The 18329-nt window shown below is 40.5% G+C and overlaps 1 protein-coding gene across 5 annotated transcripts in view; it reads right to left on the bottom strand.

Moving 5' to 3' along the window:
* The window catches only part of ARHGEF2 (Rho/Rac guanine nucleotide exchange factor 2), a 151250-nt gene that overhangs the window by 76509 nt on the left and 56412 nt on the right, over window positions 1-18329 (bottom strand). For all 5 annotated transcript variants that reach the window (XM_073566940.1, XM_073566941.1, XM_073566942.1 and 2 more), the window contains one exon: window positions 15158-15287. In XM_073566940.1, coding sequence (XP_073423041.1) covers window positions 15158-15287 — 130 coding nt within the window. The remainder of the gene's footprint in view (window positions 1-15157; window positions 15288-18329) is intronic.

Below are 18329 nucleotides of genomic sequence, written 5' to 3'. Positions count from 1 at the left end.
AGCAGGCCAGCCTCCAATACAGAGGATAACACAGCAGGCCGGCCTCCAATACAGAGGATAACACAACAGACAAACCTGCAATACAGAGGATAACACAGCAGGCCGGCCTCCAATACAGAGGATAACACAGCAGGCCGGCCTCCAATACAGAGGATAACACAACAGACAAACCTGCAATACAGAGGATAACACAGCAGGCCAGCCTCCAATACAGAGGATAACACAGCAGGCCGGCCTCCAATACAGAGGATAACACAACAGACAAACCTGCAATACAGAGGATAACACAGCAGGCCAGCCTCCAATACAGAGGATAACACAGCAGGCCGGCCTCCAATACAGAGGATAACACAACAGACAAACCTGCAATACAGAGGATAACACAGCAGGCCGGCCTCCAATACAGAGGATAACACAGCAGGCCGGCCTCCAATACAGAGGATAACACAGCAGGCCAGTCTCCAATACAGAGGATAACCCAAGTCAGCCTCCAATACAGAGGATAACACAACAGACAAGCCTGCAATACAGAGGATAACACAGCAGGCCAGTCTCCAATACAGAGGATAACACAACAGGCTGGCCTCCAATACAGAGGATAACACAGCAGGCCAGCCTCCAATACAGAGGATAGCACAGCAGGCCGGCCTCCAATACAGAGGATAACACAGCAGGCCAGTCTCCAATACAGAGGATAACCCAAGTCAGCCTCCAATACAGAGAATAACACAGCAGGCCAGTCTCCAATACAGAGGATAACACAGCAGGCCAGCCTCCAATACAGAGGATAACACAGCAGGCCAGCCTCCAATACAGAGGATAGCACAGCAGGCCGGCCTCCAATACAGAGGATAACACAGCAGGCCAGTCTCCAATACAGAGGATAACACAGCAGGCCAGTCTCCAATACAGAGGATAACACAGCAGGCCAGTCTCCAATACAGAGGATAACACAGCAGGCCAGTCTCCAATACAGAGGATAACACAGCAGGCCGGCCTCCAATACAGAGGATAACACAACAGACAAACCTGCAATACAGAGGATAACACAGCAGGCCAGCCTCCAATACAGAGGATAACACAGCAGGCCGGCCTCCAATACAGAGGATAACACAACAGACAAACCTGCAATACAGAGGATAACACAGCAGGCCGGCCTCCAATACAGAGGATAACACAGCAGGCCGGCCTCCAATACAGAGGATAACACAACAGACAAACCTGCAATACAGAGGATAACACAGCAGGCCAGCCTCCAATACAGAGGATAACACAGCAGGCCGGCCTCCAATACAGAGGATAACACAACAGACAAACCTGCAATACAGAGGATAACACAGCAGGCCAGCCTCCAATACAGAGGATAACACAGCAGGCCGGCCTCCAATACAGAGGATAACACAACAGACAAACCTGCAATACAGAGGATAACACAGCAGGCCGGCCTCCAATACAGAGGATAACTCAGAGTCTGTTCTCCACTATGGAGGATAACACCAGAGGCACATGCTCCCATCAGATGATACATTCTGTGGGGGCCTCAGTCTTCCTTGTGTCTGGGTCACTGGGTTCAGTCCCTGGTGGGGGGGTATTTGCAGGTCTGAGCAGACACAGAGGGGGGCGCTCACACATGACAGTCACTATTTCCCTGCTCACACAACATGACATCATTAACTGCAGCTAATTATAGAATTTGAAGAAACCATCCTCCACCCACAGCCTGCGTAGCTGAGCCGAGTGCGAACACAGCACACATAGCTCTGCAATGCCAGCACAGGGACACATCAGCTTACAGTCAAATCCCAATCATCAGGTTTCTGCACCTCCACACCCCTCCTCCCCCACGCTTGGCTGAAATCAAACATCTCACACTCATCTCAATCTTCCTTCCACCCCAACCCTATATAACTACTTGCAAGTTACCACCTCCCTCGTAACCCTATCCAGATTTATCCCTGCCCTATAGCAGATGCCAAACTTTCGTTCTGCCTTTCCCCTTAGGCCACTCTTCTGCCTTGCCCCTTTAGGTCACTCTTCTGCAAAACTGACCGGCTCATAATTATGTCTACGATCTACCCTTCACTGCCCCCCAAAAATAGTAAGATCTTGAGCTCCTTCTGCCCTCTCCTCCATGCATCTTACAACCCCGTGCCCCGCACTTAACCCCTTGCCCACCTGCCTTTCGCCTAGCAATGCAATCATATTATCCAACACTTCCATAGCAACCAAACTATGTGGGGACAGGTAGAGGGGAGAGACCAAGAAGGCGAGGAGACACAGAGAACTGGTGGAGGATGAGAATAGTAGGGTGTAAAGCTAAACCCGGAGAAGAGGGGGTGGGGGAGCAAAGCAAAAATACCAGGAATCTAAAATGCAGGAAACTGCTGAGAAAGGAACAGGAAGAGATGCTGCACAATGGAAAGGTGACACCATGTAACAGTATAGAGAAGCGGTGTTATATTAAAACTATACATCGACCATAGCATTTCACAGTTTTATGATCCTATAAATACACACAAAGCAAAGTATAGCAGCACAAAGCGTTCATGATACAGAACCAATAGTGAAGATGCAAAAAAATGTCAGGATCATAGACAAAGCCTGCTGTGAAATGCGTCTGCAACAGAAAACCAAAACCACAAAATGTGTCAGGATATAGACAAAATAAACAGTAACACCGTGAAGTGATCCCGTGTTAGACAATTAACGAACATAGTAATGCTGTAAAATACATCTGTGATATGGAAGTAATAGAGAAATTGTGAAACGCGTTGGAATACAAAAAGTGATAAACATATGGAACGTGACATTGTTTTATAGTTAGTAAAGCCATTTAATACGTATAAGGAGAGCAGAAAAAACTGAAATGTGAAATGCGTCAGAATATAGGACTGGTAATAAAGCTGAAATCTATCCATAATAAAAAAAAAAGAAAAAAAGAAAAACTACTAACCATGTCGGCGTTACACATGGAACAGATAGTATTGATGTGATATGCGACCGCGAAATACACGGATTTTAAATTCACGAAATGCGTTAATGATTTAGAACAGATCGTCATCAATGTAAAACCAATAGTAAAGATTCAAAACGCGTGCGCTTTATACTATGCAGAATGCAGTGGAATATGGTACAAGCAATGATGGCATTAACTTCACCAGTTATGCAAGTCTGCATAAATCCACAAAATGTGCAGCTGATATATACAAAACAGCAAAGTCGTGAAATGCATCAGTATATAAAATAAATAGCAAAGCTGCAAACCACGTCTGATACACAGTCCGTAATATAAACGTAACAAGTAGTGATGCTGTAAAATGTGATGCAGTATAGCACTGATAAAATTGTGAAATGCATCTAAATAAAACTGAAAAAGGTGTCAGAAATGTACACAAAATATAAAGTTATAAGATACGTCTGTGATACAAGATGGTCAGTATAACTGCAAAATGCATCTGTGACATAGAACGAATAGTAAAGCTGCAGAACATGTCGGACCATTATAGACCTATTATGCTGCAGTATCTATCAGCATTACAGAAATAACACAGTGCGGTATATTTTATCTGCTTTATAGAAATATCACATATAGCGTTCTGTCACGTACCAGTTTTATAGAAATATCACAGTGTGGTGGTATGTACCAGCTTTATAGAAGTGTCACATATAGTGAGGCATTATGTACCAGCTTTATAGAAGTATCACATATAGTGAGGTATTATGTACCAGCTTTATAGAAGTGTCACATATAGTGAGGCATTATGTACCAGCTTTATAGAAGTATCACATATAGTGAGGTATTATGTACCAGCTTTATAGAAGTGTCACATATAGTGAGGCATTATGTACCAGCTTTATAGAAGTGTCACATATAGTGAGGTATTATGTACCAGCTTTATAGAAGTGTCACATATAGTGAGGCATTATGTACCAGCTTTATAGAAGTATCACATATAGTGAGGTATTATGTACCAGCTTTATAGAAGTGTCACATATAGTGAGGCATTATGTACCAGCTTTATAGAAGTATCACATATAGTGAGGTATTATGTACCAGCTTTATAGAAGTGTCACATATAGTGAGGCATTATGTACCAGCTTTATAGAAGTGTCACATATAGTGAGGCATTATGTACCAGCTTTATAGAAGTGTCACATATAGTGAGGCATTATGTACCAGCTTTATAGAAGTATCACATATAGTGAGGTATTATGTACCAGCTTTATAGAAGTGTCACATATAGTGAGCCATTATGTACCAGCTTTATAGAAGTATCACATATAGTGAGGCATTATGTACCAGCTTTATAGAAGTATCACATATAGTGAGGTATTATGTACCAGCTTTATAGAAGTGTCACATATAGTGAGGCATTATGTACCAGCTTTATAGAAGTATCACATATAGTGAGGTATTATGTACCAGCTTTATAGAAGTGTCACATATAGTGAGGCATTATGTACCAGCTTTATAGAAGTATCACATATAGTGAGGTATTATGTACCAGCTTTATAGAAGTGTCACATATAGTGAGGCATTATGTACCAGCTTTATAGAAGTGTCACATATAGTGAGGCATTATGTACCAGCTTTATAGAAGTGTCACATATAGTGAGGCATTATGTACCAGCTTTATAGAAGTATCACATATAGTGAGGTATTATGTACCAGATTTATAGAAGTGTCACATATAGTGAGGTATTATGTACCAGCTTTATAGAAGTGTCACATATAGTGAGGTATTATGTACCAGCTTTATAGAAGTGTCACATATAGTGAGGCATTATGTACCAGCTTTATAGAAGTATCACATATAGTGAGGTATTATGTACCAGCTTTATAGAAGTGTCACATATAGTGAGGCATTATGTACCAGCTTTATAGAAGTATCACATATAGTGAGGTATTATGTACCAGCTTTATAGAAGTGTCACATATAGTGAGGCATTATGTACCAGCTTTATAGAAGTGTCACATATAGTGAGGCATTATGTACCAGCTTTATAGAAGTGTCACATATAGTGAGGCATTATGTACCAGCTTTATAGAAGTGTCACATATAGTGAGGTATTATGTACCAGCTTTATAGAAGTGTCACATATAGTGAGGCATTATGTACCAGCTTTATAGAAGTATCACATATAGTGAGGTATTATGTACCAGCTTTATAGAAGTGTCACATATAGTGAGGCATTATGTACCAGCTTTATAGAAGTGTCACATATAGTGAGGCATTATGTACCAGCTTTATAGAAGTGTCACATAGTGAGGTATTATGTACCAGCTTTATAGAAGTGTCACATATAGTGAGGCATTATGTAGCAGCTTTATAGAAGTGTCACATATAGTGAGGCATTATGTACCAGCTTTATAGAAGTGTCACATATAGTGAGGTATTATGTACCAGCTTTATAGAAGTATCACATATAGTGAGGTATTATGTACCAGCTTTATAGAAGTATCACATATAGTGAGGTATTATGTACCAGCTTTATAGAAGTATCACATATAGTGAGGTATTATGTACCAGCTTTATAGAAGTATCACATATACTGAGGTATTATGTACCAGCTTTATAGAAGTGTCACATATAGTGAGGCATTATGTAGCAGACAGCACTATCACATATAGTGCGGTATTACGTACCAGGATTATAGAATTATTAAAGAATTATATTATATTATTATAGAAGTATCACATACAGTTGTGGCCAAAAGTATTGACACCCCTGCAATTCTGTCAGCTAATACTCAGTTTCTTCCTGAAAATGATTGCAAACACAAATTCTTTGGTATTATTATCTTCATTTAATTTGTCTTAAATGAAAAAACACAAAAAGAATTGTCCTAAAGCCAAATTGGATATAATTCCACACCAAACATAAAAAAGAGGGTGGACAAAAGTATTGGCACTGTTCGAAAAATCATGTGATGCTTCACTAAATTGTGTAATTAACAGCACCTGTAACTTACCTGTGGCACCTAACAGGTGTTGGCAATAACTAAATCACACTTGCAGCCAGTTGACATGGATTAAAGTTGACTCAACCTCTGTCCTGTGTCCTTGTGTGTACCACATTGAGCATGGAGAAAAGAAAGAAGACCAAAGAACTGTCTGAGGACTTGAGAAACCAAATTGTGAGGAAGCATGAGCAATCTCAAGGCTACAAGTTCATCTCCAAAGACCTGAATGTTCCTGTGTCTACCGTGCGCAGTGTCATAAAGAAGTTTAAAGTCCATGGCACTGTGACTAACCTCCCTAGATGTGGACGTAAAAGAAAAATTGACAAGAGATTTCAACACAAGATTGTGCGGATGTTGGATAAAGAACCTCGACTAACATCTAAACAAGTTCAAGCTGCCCTGCAGTCCGAGGGTACAACAGTGTCAACCTGTACTATCCGTCGGCATCTGAATGAAAAAGGACTGTATGGTAGGAGACCCAGGAAGACCCCACTTCTTACCCCGAGATATAAAAAAGCCAGGCTGGAGTTTGCCAAAACTTATCTGAAAAAGCCTAAAACGTTTTGGAGGAATGTTCTCTGGTCAGATGAGACAAAAGTAGAGCTTCTGGGGCAAAGGCATCAACATAGAGTTTGCAGGAGAAAAAAAGAGGCATTCAAAGAAAAGAACACGGTCCCTACAGTCAAATATGGCGGAGGTTCCCTGATGTTTTGGGGTTGCTTTGCTGCCTCTGGCACTGGACTGCTTGACCGTTTGCATGGTATTATGAAGTCTGAAGACTACCAACAAATTTTGCAGCATAATGTAGGGCCCAGTGTGAGAAAGCTGGGTCTCCCTCAGAGGTCATGGGTCTTCCACCAGGACAATGACCCAAAACAAACTTCAAAAAGCACTAGAAAATGGTTTGAGAGAAAGCACTGGAGACTTCTAAGGTGGCCAGCAATGAGTCCAGACCTGAATCCCATAGAACACCTGTGGAGAGATCTAAAAATGGCAGTTTGGAGAAGGCACCCTTCAAATATCAGGGACCTGGAGCAGTTTGCCAAAGAAGAATGGTCTAAAATTCCAGCAGAGCATTGTAAGAAACTCATTGATGGTTACCGGAAGCGGTTGGTTGCAGTTATTTTGGCTAAAGGTTGTGCAAACCAAGTATTAGGCTGAGGGTGCCAATACTTTTGTCTGGCCCATTTTTGAAGTGTTGTGTAAAATGATCAATGTTTTGTGCTTCATTCTCTTTTGTGTTTTTTTCATTTAAGACAAATAAAATGAAGATAATAATACCAAAGAATTTGTGTTTGCAATCATTTTCAGGAAGAAACAGTATTATCTAACAGAATTGCAGGGGTGTCAATACTTTTGGCCACAACTGTATAGTGAGGCATTGTGTAGCAGCGTTATAGAAATATCACATATAGTGAGGCATTATGTAGCAGCTTTATAGAAATATCACATAGTGAGGCATTATGTAGCAGCTTTATAGACGTGTCACATATAGTGAGGCATTATGTGCCAGCTTTATAGAAATGTCACATATAGTGAGGTATTATGTACCAGCTTTATAGAAGTATCACATATAGTGAGGCATTATGTAGCAGCTTTATAGAAATATCACCTAGTGAGGCATTATGTAGCAGCTTTATAGAAATATCACATATAGTGAGGCATTATGTAGCAGCTTTATAGAAGTGTCACATATAGTGAGGCATTATGTACCAGCTTTATAGAAATATTACATATAGTGAGGCATTATGTACCAGCTTTATAGAAGTATCACATATAGTGAGGCATTATGTGCCAGCTTTATAGAAGTGTCACATATAGTGAGGTATTATGTAGCAGCTTTATAGACATATCACATATAGTGAGGCATTATGTAGCAGCTTTATAGAAATATCACATATAGTGAGGCATTATGTACCAGCTTTATAGAAATATCACATAAAGTGAGGCTTTATGTAGCAGCTTTATAGACATACAGTCATGACCAAAAGTATTGACACCCCTGCAATTCTGTTAGATAATATTCAGTTTCTTCCTGAAAATGATTGCAAACACAAATTCTTTGGTATTATTATCTTCATTTAATTTGTCTTAAATGAAAAAAACACAAAAGAGAATGAAGCAAAAAGCAAAACATTGATCATTTCACACAAAACTCCAAAAATGGGCCGGACAAAAGTATTGGCACCCTCAGCCTAATACTTGGTTGCACAACCTTTAGCCAAAATAACTGCGACCAACCGCTTCCGGTAACCATCAATGAGTTTCTTACAATGCTCTGCTGGAATTTTAGACCATTATTCTTTGGCAAACTGCTCCAGGTCCCTGATATGAGAAGGGTGCCTTCTCCAAACTGCCATTTTTAGATCTCTCCACAGGTGTTCTATGGGATTCATGTCTGGACTCATTGCTGGCCACCTTAGAAGTCTCCAGTGCTTTCTCTCAAACCATTTTCTAGTGCTTTTTGAAGTGTGTTTTGGGTCATTGTCCTGCTGGAAGACCCATGACCTCTGAGGGAGACCCAGCTTTCTCACACTGGGCCCTACATTATGCTGCAAAATTTGTTGGTAGTCTTCAGACTTCATAATGCCATGCACATGGTCAAGCAGTCCAGTGCCAGAGGCAGCAAAGCAACCCCAAAACATCAGGGAACCTCCGCCATGTTTGACTGTAGGAACCGTGTACTTTTCTTTGAATGCCTCTTTTTTCTCCTGTAAACTCTATGTTGATGCTTTTGCCCTAAAAGCTCTACTTTTGTCTCATCTGACCAGAGAACATTCTTCCAAAATGTTTTAGGCTTTTTCAGGTAAGTTTTGGCAAACTCCAGCCTGGCTTTTTTATGTCTCGGGGTAAGAAGTGGGGTCTTCCTGGGTCTCCTACCATACAGTCCTTTTTCATTCAGACGCCGACGGATAGTACGAGTTGACACCGTTGTACCCTCGGACTGCAGGGCAGCTTGAACTTGTTTGGATGTTAGTCGAGGTTCTTTATCCAACATCAGCACAATCTTGCGTTGAAATCTCTTGTCAATTTTTCTTTTCCGTCCACATCTAGGGAGGTAAGCCACAGTGCCATGGGCTTTAAACTTCTTGATGACACTGCACACGGTAGATACAGGAACATTCAGGTCTTTGGAGATGGACTTGTAGCCTTGAGATTGCTCATGCTTCCTCACAATTTGGTTTCTCAAGTCCTCAGACAGTTCTTTGGTCTTTTTTCTTTTCTCCATGCTCAATGTGGTACACACAAGGACACAGGACAGAGGTTGAGTCAACTTTAATCCATGTTAACTGGCTGCAAGTGTGATTTAGTTATTGCCAACACCTGTTAGGTGCCACAGGTAAGTTACATGTGCTGTTAATTACACAAATTAGAGAAGCATCACATGATTTTTCAAACAGTGCCAATACTTTTGTCCACCCTATTTTTTATGTTTGGTGTGGAATTATATCCATTTGGCTTTAGGACAATTCTTTTTGTGTTTTTTCATTTAAGACATATTAAATGAAGATAATAATACCAAAGAATTTGTGTTTGCAATCATTTTCAGGAAGAAACTGAGTATTATCTGACAGAATTGCATTGGTGTCAATACTTTTGGTCATGACTGTATCACATATAGTGAGGCATTATGTAGCAGCTTTATAGAAATATCACATATAGTGAGGCATTATGTAGCAGCTTTATAGAAGTATCACGAATAGTGAGGTATTATGTAGCAGCTTTATAGCACTATCACATATACTGCAGTATTATGTACCAGCTTTACATAAATATCAGATCAAGAAGTTGTGAAATGCGTCTGTGTCCTGAAAATACTGAAATAAAGCAGGAAAAACACAGCAATTAGAGGGTAGTACACGCCAGACATCAGTACAGACTCTGTCATCACCTCGCACCCAGTGTGATGTACACTAGGAGAAGGTGACAGGTAACCAGGAGGAGATGCTCTATTGTAATGGAAAATATTGGGGGAGGGGAATCACTGGGGGAAGGGAGTATTTCTCTACAATCTCTGTAATTATGGACTGGTGCAACCAAAAAGTCTAATCCTAGGCAGAGCTGTAATCATACTGCATCCCAAATCTTCACACATGGGGAGCATCACCCATAAGGACACAGGAGCCACTCACGACCAGTGTGCCAAACCACACAAAATCCACACAGCTCAGCAGACAACATCACACATGGGATTGGATACATGGCTGAGCAGACAGTATCACACATGGGATTAGATACACAGCTCAGCAGTCAGTATCACACAGGATAGGATTAGATACACAGCTCAGCAGGCAGTATCACACAGGATAGGATTACATACATGGCTCAGCAGTCAGTATCACACAGGATAGGATTAGATACACGGCTCAGCAGACAGTATCACACAGGATAGGATTAGATACACGGCTCAGCAGTCAGTATCACACAGGATAGGATTAGATACACGGCTCAGCAGTCAGTATCACACAGGATAGGATTAGATACACAGCTCAGCAGTCAGTATCACACAGGATAGGATTAGATACACGGCTCAGCAGGCAGTATCACACAGGATAGGATTAGATACACGGCTCAGCATTCAGTATCACACAGGATAGGATTAGATACACTGCTCAGCAGTCAGTATCACACAGGATAGGATTAGATACATGGCTCAGCAGTCAGTATCACACAGGATAGGATTAGATACACGGCTCAGCAGGCAGTATCACACAGGAAAGGATTAGATACACGGCTCTGCAGTCAGTATTATACAGATTAGGATTAGATACACAGCTCAGCAGTCAGTATCACACAGGATAGGATTAGATACACAGCTCAGCAGTCAGTATCACACAGGATAGGATTAGATACACAGCTCAGCAGTCAGTATCACACAGGATAGGATTAGATACACAGCTCAGCAGTCAGTATCACACAGGATAGGATTAGATACACGGCTCAGCAGTCATTATCACACAGGATAGAATTAGATACACAGCTCAGCAGGCAGTATCACACAGGAGAGGATTAGATACACAGCTCAGCAGAAAATATCACGGAGGATAGGATTAGATAGATACACGGTTCAGACAGTATCCCACAGGATAGGATTAGATACAGAGCTCAGCAGAAAATATCAGAGGAGAGAATTAGATACATGGCTCAGCAGTCAGTATCACACAGGATAGGATTAGATACATGGCTCAGCAGTCAGTATCACACAGGATAGGATTAGATACACAGCTCAGCAGACAGTATCACACAGGATAGGATTAGATACACGGCTCAGCAGACAGTAGCACACAGGAGAGGATTAGATACATAGCTCAGCAGTCAGTATCACACATGGGATTAGATACACAGCTCAGCATTCAGTATCACACAGGATAGGATTAGATACACGGCTCATCAGTCAGTATCATACAGGATAGGATTAGATACACGGTTCAGACAGTATCCCACAGGATAGGATTAGATACAGAGCTCAGCAGGTAGTATCATACAGGATAGGATTAGATACACAGCTCAGCAGTCAGTATCACACATGGGATTAGATACACAGCTCAGCATTCAGTATCACACAGGATATCATTAGATACACGGCTCAGCAGACATTATCACACAGGATAGGATTAGATACACAGCTCAGTTGTCACATTCTGGAAAGTCCTGTACAATTTGGTGTAGGATGCGAGCAGGATATCAGTGATGTGACCGTCTGGGTAGATGGCTTTTATTCAGTTTGTCATCTAGTCCTGCAGGAAATCAGTCACGTCCTTTGTCCCCCTGATCTGCTTCCTCCCGGCAACTGTTCTTAGGAGATAGATGGTGTGGGGACCAGAGATGGAAGAAGGGGGAGTTGTCCATCATCAGATATTAGATGGGCCATTTCTACTACTTTCTCATAAGCACTGAACAAAAAGATAGCAGAAGTAATAGTCTGCACAGAAAAGCACAGAGAAACTACAATGATCCTATTACATGTCAAATACACAGAACATCGCTCCTCCACCTCCTGACAGACACATAGTGATATATCCTGCAGATTATTACACCACTGACCTCTCTGCAGAACATCGCTCCTCCACCTCCTGACAGATACATAGTGATATATCCTGCAGATTATTACACCACTGACCTCTCTGCAGAACATCGCTCCTCCACCTCCTGACAGATACATAGTGATATACCCTGCAGATTATTACACGACTGACCTCTGTGCAGAACATCGCTCCTCCACCTCCTGACAGATACATAGTGATATACCCTGCAGATTATTACACGACTGACCTCTGTGCAGAACATCGCTCCTCCACCTCCTGACAGATACATAGTGATATATCCTGCAGATTATTACACCACTGACCTCTCTGCAGAACATCGCTCCTCCACCTCCTGACAGATACATAGTGATATATCCTGCAGATTATTACACCACTGACCTCTCTGCAGAACATCGCTCTTCCACCTCCTGACAGATACACAGTGATATATCCTGCAGATTATTACACCACTGACCTCTCTTCAGAACATCGCTCCTCCACCTCCTGAGAGATACATAGTGATATATCCTGCAGATTATTACACCACTGACCTCTCTGCAGAACATCGCTCCTCCACCTCCTGACAGATACATAGTGATATATCCTGAAGATTATTACACCACCGACCTCTCTGCAGAACATGACTCCTCCACCTCCTGACAGATACATAGTGATATATCCTGCAGATTATTACACCACTGACCTCTCTGCAGAACATCGCTCCTCCACCTCCTGACAGATACATAGTGATATATCCTGCAGATTATTACACCACTGACCTCTCTGCAGAACATCGCTCTTCCACCTCCTGACAGATACACAGTGATATATCCTGCAGATTATTACACCACTGACCTCTCTTCAGAACATCGCTCCTCCACCTCCTGAGAGATACATAGTGATATATCCTGCAGATTATTACACCACTGACCTCTCTGCAGAACATCGCTCCTCCACCTCCTGACAGATACATAGTGATATATCCTGAAGATTATTACACCACCGACCTCTCTGCAGAACATCACTCCTCCACCTCCTGACAGATACATAGTGATATATACTGCAATTACACCAACGACCTCTCTGCAGAACATCGCTCCTCCACCTCCTGATATATCCTGCAATTACACTACTGACCTCTCTGCAGAACATCGCTCCTCCACCTCCTGACAGATACATAGTGATATATCCTGCAGATTATTACACCACTCACCTCTGCAGAACATCGCTCCTCCGCCTACTGACAGATACATAGTGATATATCCTGCAGATTATTACACCATTGACCTCTCTGCAAAACATCGCTCCTCCACCTCCTGACAGATACATAGTGATATATCCTGCAGATTATTACACCACTGACCTCTCTGCAGAACATCGCTCCTTCACCTCCTGACAGATACATAGTGATATATCCTGCAGATTATTACACCACTTACCTCTCAGCAGAGCATCGCTCCTCCACCTCCTGACAGATACATAGTGATATATACTGCAATTACACCAACGACCTCTCTGCAGAACATCGCTCCTCCACCTCCTGATATATCCTGCAATTACACTACTGACCTCTCTGCAGAACATCGCTCCTCCACCTCCTGACAGATACATAGTGATATATCCTGCAGATTATTACACCACTGACCTCTCTGCAGAACATCGCTCCTTCACCTCCTGACAGATACATAGTGATATATCCTGCAGATTATTACACCACTGACCTCTCTGCAGAACATCGCTCCTCCACCTCCTGACAGATACATAGTGATATATCCTGCAGATTATTACACCACCGACCTCTCTGCAGTACATCGCTCCTCCACCTCCTGACAGATACACAGTGATAAATCCTGAAGATTATTACACCACTGACCTCTCTGCAGAACATCGCTCCTCCACCTCCTGACAGATACATAGTGATATATACAGCAATTACACCAACGACCTATCTGCAGAACATCGCTCCTCCACCTCCTGATATATCCTGCAATTACACTACTGACCTCTCTGCAGAACATCGCTCCTCCACCTCCTGACAGATACATAGTGATATATCCTGCAGATTATTACACCACTGACCTCTCTGCAGAACATCGCTCCTCCACCTCCTGACAGATACATAGTGATATACCCTGCAGATTATTACACCACTGACCTCTGCAGAACATCGCTCCTCCACCTCCTGACAGATACATAGTGATATACCCTGCAGATTATTACACGACTGACCTCTGTGCAGAACATCGCTCCTCCACCTCCTGACAGATACATAGTGATATACCCTGCAGATTATTACACGACTGACCTCTGTGCAGAACATCGCTCCTCCACCTCCTGACAGATACATAGTGATATATCCTGCAGATTATTACACCACTGATCTCTCTGCAGAACATCGCTCCTCCACCTCCTGACAGATACACAGTGATATATCCTGCAGATTATTACACCACTGACCTCTGCAGAACATCACTCCTCCACCTCCTGACAGATACATAGTGATATATCCTGCAGATTATTTCATCACCAACCTCTCTGCAGAACATTGCTCCTCCTCCTCCTGACAGATACATAGTGATATATTTGCAGATTATTACACCACTGATCTCTCTGCAGAACATCACTCCTCCACCTCCTGACAGACACATAGTGATATATCCTGCAGATTATTACACCTCTGCAGAACATCGCTCCTCCACCTCCTGGGAGACACACACATATATATCATGCAGACTATTACATGTTCTTACTCTCCCCCTAGAAAAACATGTGTAGACCCCGGACTGTGTTGTTAGGGCTCGGGTCGTGGTAGTTGTGGAACGCGCAGAGAGTCATGAGTCTTGCTCTGGCCTCACTTCTGCTCTGGCAGGAAATGCCACATCTATGTGTAGCGGCTGATGCAACTCTCCCTCAATACCTCTGGTAGAAAAAAAAAAGAGGAGGGAGCCACCACAGAGCAGGCTGGACCACCACACTGAGACCTCCTGTGTGTACACCCTGGAGCCTGGGCTTCCCCCAATGTATGCAGCATTAGAGGGGGACCCTTTGCATTAATGATAATGTGGTGACTCTTCAAGCAGTGGAGTAAGTGTCCTGTACCCTCAAGTGTTTCCGTCACTTGGTGTACAAAGACCCTTTAAGATTAGTTTTACTTTGACTTTTCCTACCTTGCTTTTCCCTCCTGAAATCTTCCTGATGAAACTAAGTGTCCGCTCAAATCGCGACTCCTCCTTGTTCCTGTTCTCCTTCTCATCCGTCTCCAAGACATCAAATTCCCCGCAGCTGACAGCACTCAGTCTGCACACACAAGAATAGTCATTGTTACATTGGAAGGAATCACCCCCAGCATGGTGGACACTACGGGACAGGGGAAATTGGGAAAGTTCAGGCACATGGTCAGACATCTGCGCCAAGTACTAATGAATACATAGATTGTGTCTGATATGTAACATATTCTTGTATATAGTAGCCGTATTATAGTAGTTATATTCTTGTCCATATGAGCAGTATTATAGTAGTTATATTCTTGTACATAGGGACAGTATTATAGTAGTTATATTCTTGTACATAGGAGCAGTATTATAGTAGTTATATTCTTGTACATAGGGACAGTATTATAGTAGTTATATTCTTGTCCATATGAGCAGTATTATAGTAGTTATATTCTTGTACATAGGGACAGTATTATAGTAGTTATATTCTTGTCCATATGAGCAGTATTATAGTAGTTATATTCTTGTACATAGGGGGCAGTATTATAGTAGTTATATTCTTGTACATAGGGGGCAGTATTATAGTAGTTATATTCTTGTACATAGGGGTAGTATTATAGTAGTTATATTCTTGCACAAAGGAGCAGTATTATAGTAGTTATATTCTTGTCCATATGAGCAGTATTATAGTAGTTATATTTTTGTACATAGGGACAGTATTATAGTAGTTATATTCTTGTACATAGGGGACAGTATTATAGTAGTTATATTCTTGTACATAGGGGGCAGTATTATAGTAGTTATATTCTTGTCCATATGAGCAGTATTATAGTAGTTATATTCTTGTACATAGGGACAGTATTATAGTAGTTATATTCTTGTCCATATGAGCAGTATTATAGTAGTTATATTCTTGTACATAGGGGGCAGTATTATAGTAGTTATATTCTTGTACATAGTGGCAGTATTATAGTAGTTATATTCTTGTACAAAGGAGCAGTATTATAGTAGTTATATTCTTGTACATAGGGGGCAGTATTATAGTAGTTATATTCTTGTCCATATGAGCAGTATTATAGTAGTTATATTCTTGTACATAGGGACAGTATTATAGTAGTTATATTCTTGTACATAGGGGACAGTATTATAGTAGTTATATTCTTGTACATAGGGGGCAGTATTATAGTAGTTATATTCTTGTCCATATGAGCAGTATTATAGTAGTTATATTCTTGTACATAGGGGGCGGTATTATAGTAGTTATATTCTTGTACATAGGGGGCAGTATTATAGTAGTTATATTCTTGTACAAAGGAGCAGTATTATAGTAGTTATATTCTTGTACATAGGGGGCAGTATTATAGTAGTTATATTCTTGTCCATATGAGCAGTATTATAGTAGTTATATTCTTGTACATAGGGACAGTATTATAGTAGTTATATTCTTGTACATAGGAGCAGTATTATAGTAGTTATATTCTTGTACATAGGGACAGTATTATAGTAGTTATATTCTTGTCCATATGAGCAGTATTATAGTAGTTATATTCTTGTACATAGGGACAGTATTATAGTAGTTATATTCTTGTCCATATGAGCAGTATTATAGTAGTTATATTCTTGTACATAGGGGGCAGTATTATAGTAGTTATATTCTTGTACATAGGGGGCAGTATTATAGTAGTTATATTCTTGTACATAGGGGTAGTATTATAGTAGTTATATTCTTGTACAAAGGAGCAGTATTATAGTAGTTATATTCTTGTCCATATGAGCAGTATTATAGTAGCTATATTTTTGTACATAGGGACAGTATTATAGTAGTTATATTCTTGTACATAGGGGACAGTATTATAGTAGTTATATTCTTGTACATAGGGGGCAGTATTATAGTAGTTATATTCTTGTCCATATGAGCAGTATTATAGTAGTTATATTCTTGTACATAGGGACAGTATTATAGTAGTTATATTCTTGTCCATATGAGCAGTATTATAGTAGTTATATTCTTGTACATAGGGGGCAGTATTATAGTAGTTATATTCTTGTACATAGTGGCAGTATTATAGTAGTTATATTCTTGTACAAAGGAGCAGTATTATAGTAGTTATATTCTTGTACATAGGGGGCAGTATCATAGTAGTTATATTCTTGTCCATATGAGCAGTATTATAGTAGTTATATTCTTGTACATAGGGACAGTATTATAGTAGTTATATTCTTGTACATAGGGGACAGTATTATAGTAGTTATATTCTTGTACATAGGGGGCAGTATTATAGTAGTTATATTCTTGTACAAAGGAGCAGTATTATAGTAGTTATATTCTTGTACATAGGGGGCAGTATTATAGTAGTTATATTCTTGTCCATATGAGCAGTATTATAGTAGTTATATTCTTGTACATAGGGACAGTATTATAGTAGTTATATTCTTGTACATAGGGGACAGTATTATAGTAGTTATATTCTTGTACATAGGGGGCATTATTATAGTAGTTATATTCTTGTACATAGGGGGCAGTATTATAGTAGTTATATTCTTGTACATAGGGGTAGTATTAGGGTAGTTATATTCTTGTACATAGGGAGCAGTATTATATTAGTTACATCCTTGTACATACTGATCAGTATTATAGTAGTTATATTCTTGTACATAGGAGCAGTATTATAGTAGTTATATTCTTGTACATACTGGGCAGTATTATAGTACTATAGTATTATAACTATAGTGTTATAGTAATTATATTCTTGTACATAGGAGCAGTATTATAGTAGTTTTATTCTTGTCCATAGGAACAGTGTAATAGTAATTATATTCTTGTACATAGGGGGCAGTATTATAGTAGTTATATTCTTGTACATAGGGGGCAGTATTATAGTAGTTATATTCTTGTATATAGGGAGCAGTATTATAGTACTTATATTCTTGTACATAGGAGCAGCATTATAGTAGTTATATTCTTGTACATAGGGGCAGTATTATAGTAGTTATATTCTTGTACATAGGAGACAGCATTATAGTAGTTATATTCTTGTACATAGGGGGCAGTATTATAGTAGTTATATTCTTGTACATAGGGACAGTATTATAGTAGTTATATTCTTGTACATAGGGGGCAGTATTA

This window comes from Dendrobates tinctorius, unplaced genomic scaffold, assembly GCF_039654945.1.
Source record: "Dendrobates tinctorius isolate UK_male_01 unplaced genomic scaffold, ASM3965494v1 ptg000019l, whole genome shotgun sequence".
Taxonomy (NCBI): domain Eukaryota; kingdom Metazoa; phylum Chordata; class Amphibia; order Anura; family Dendrobatidae; genus Dendrobates; species Dendrobates tinctorius.
The sequence above is the reverse complement of the archived record's forward strand: the minus strand, read 5'-3'. Positions and strand labels throughout refer to the sequence as shown.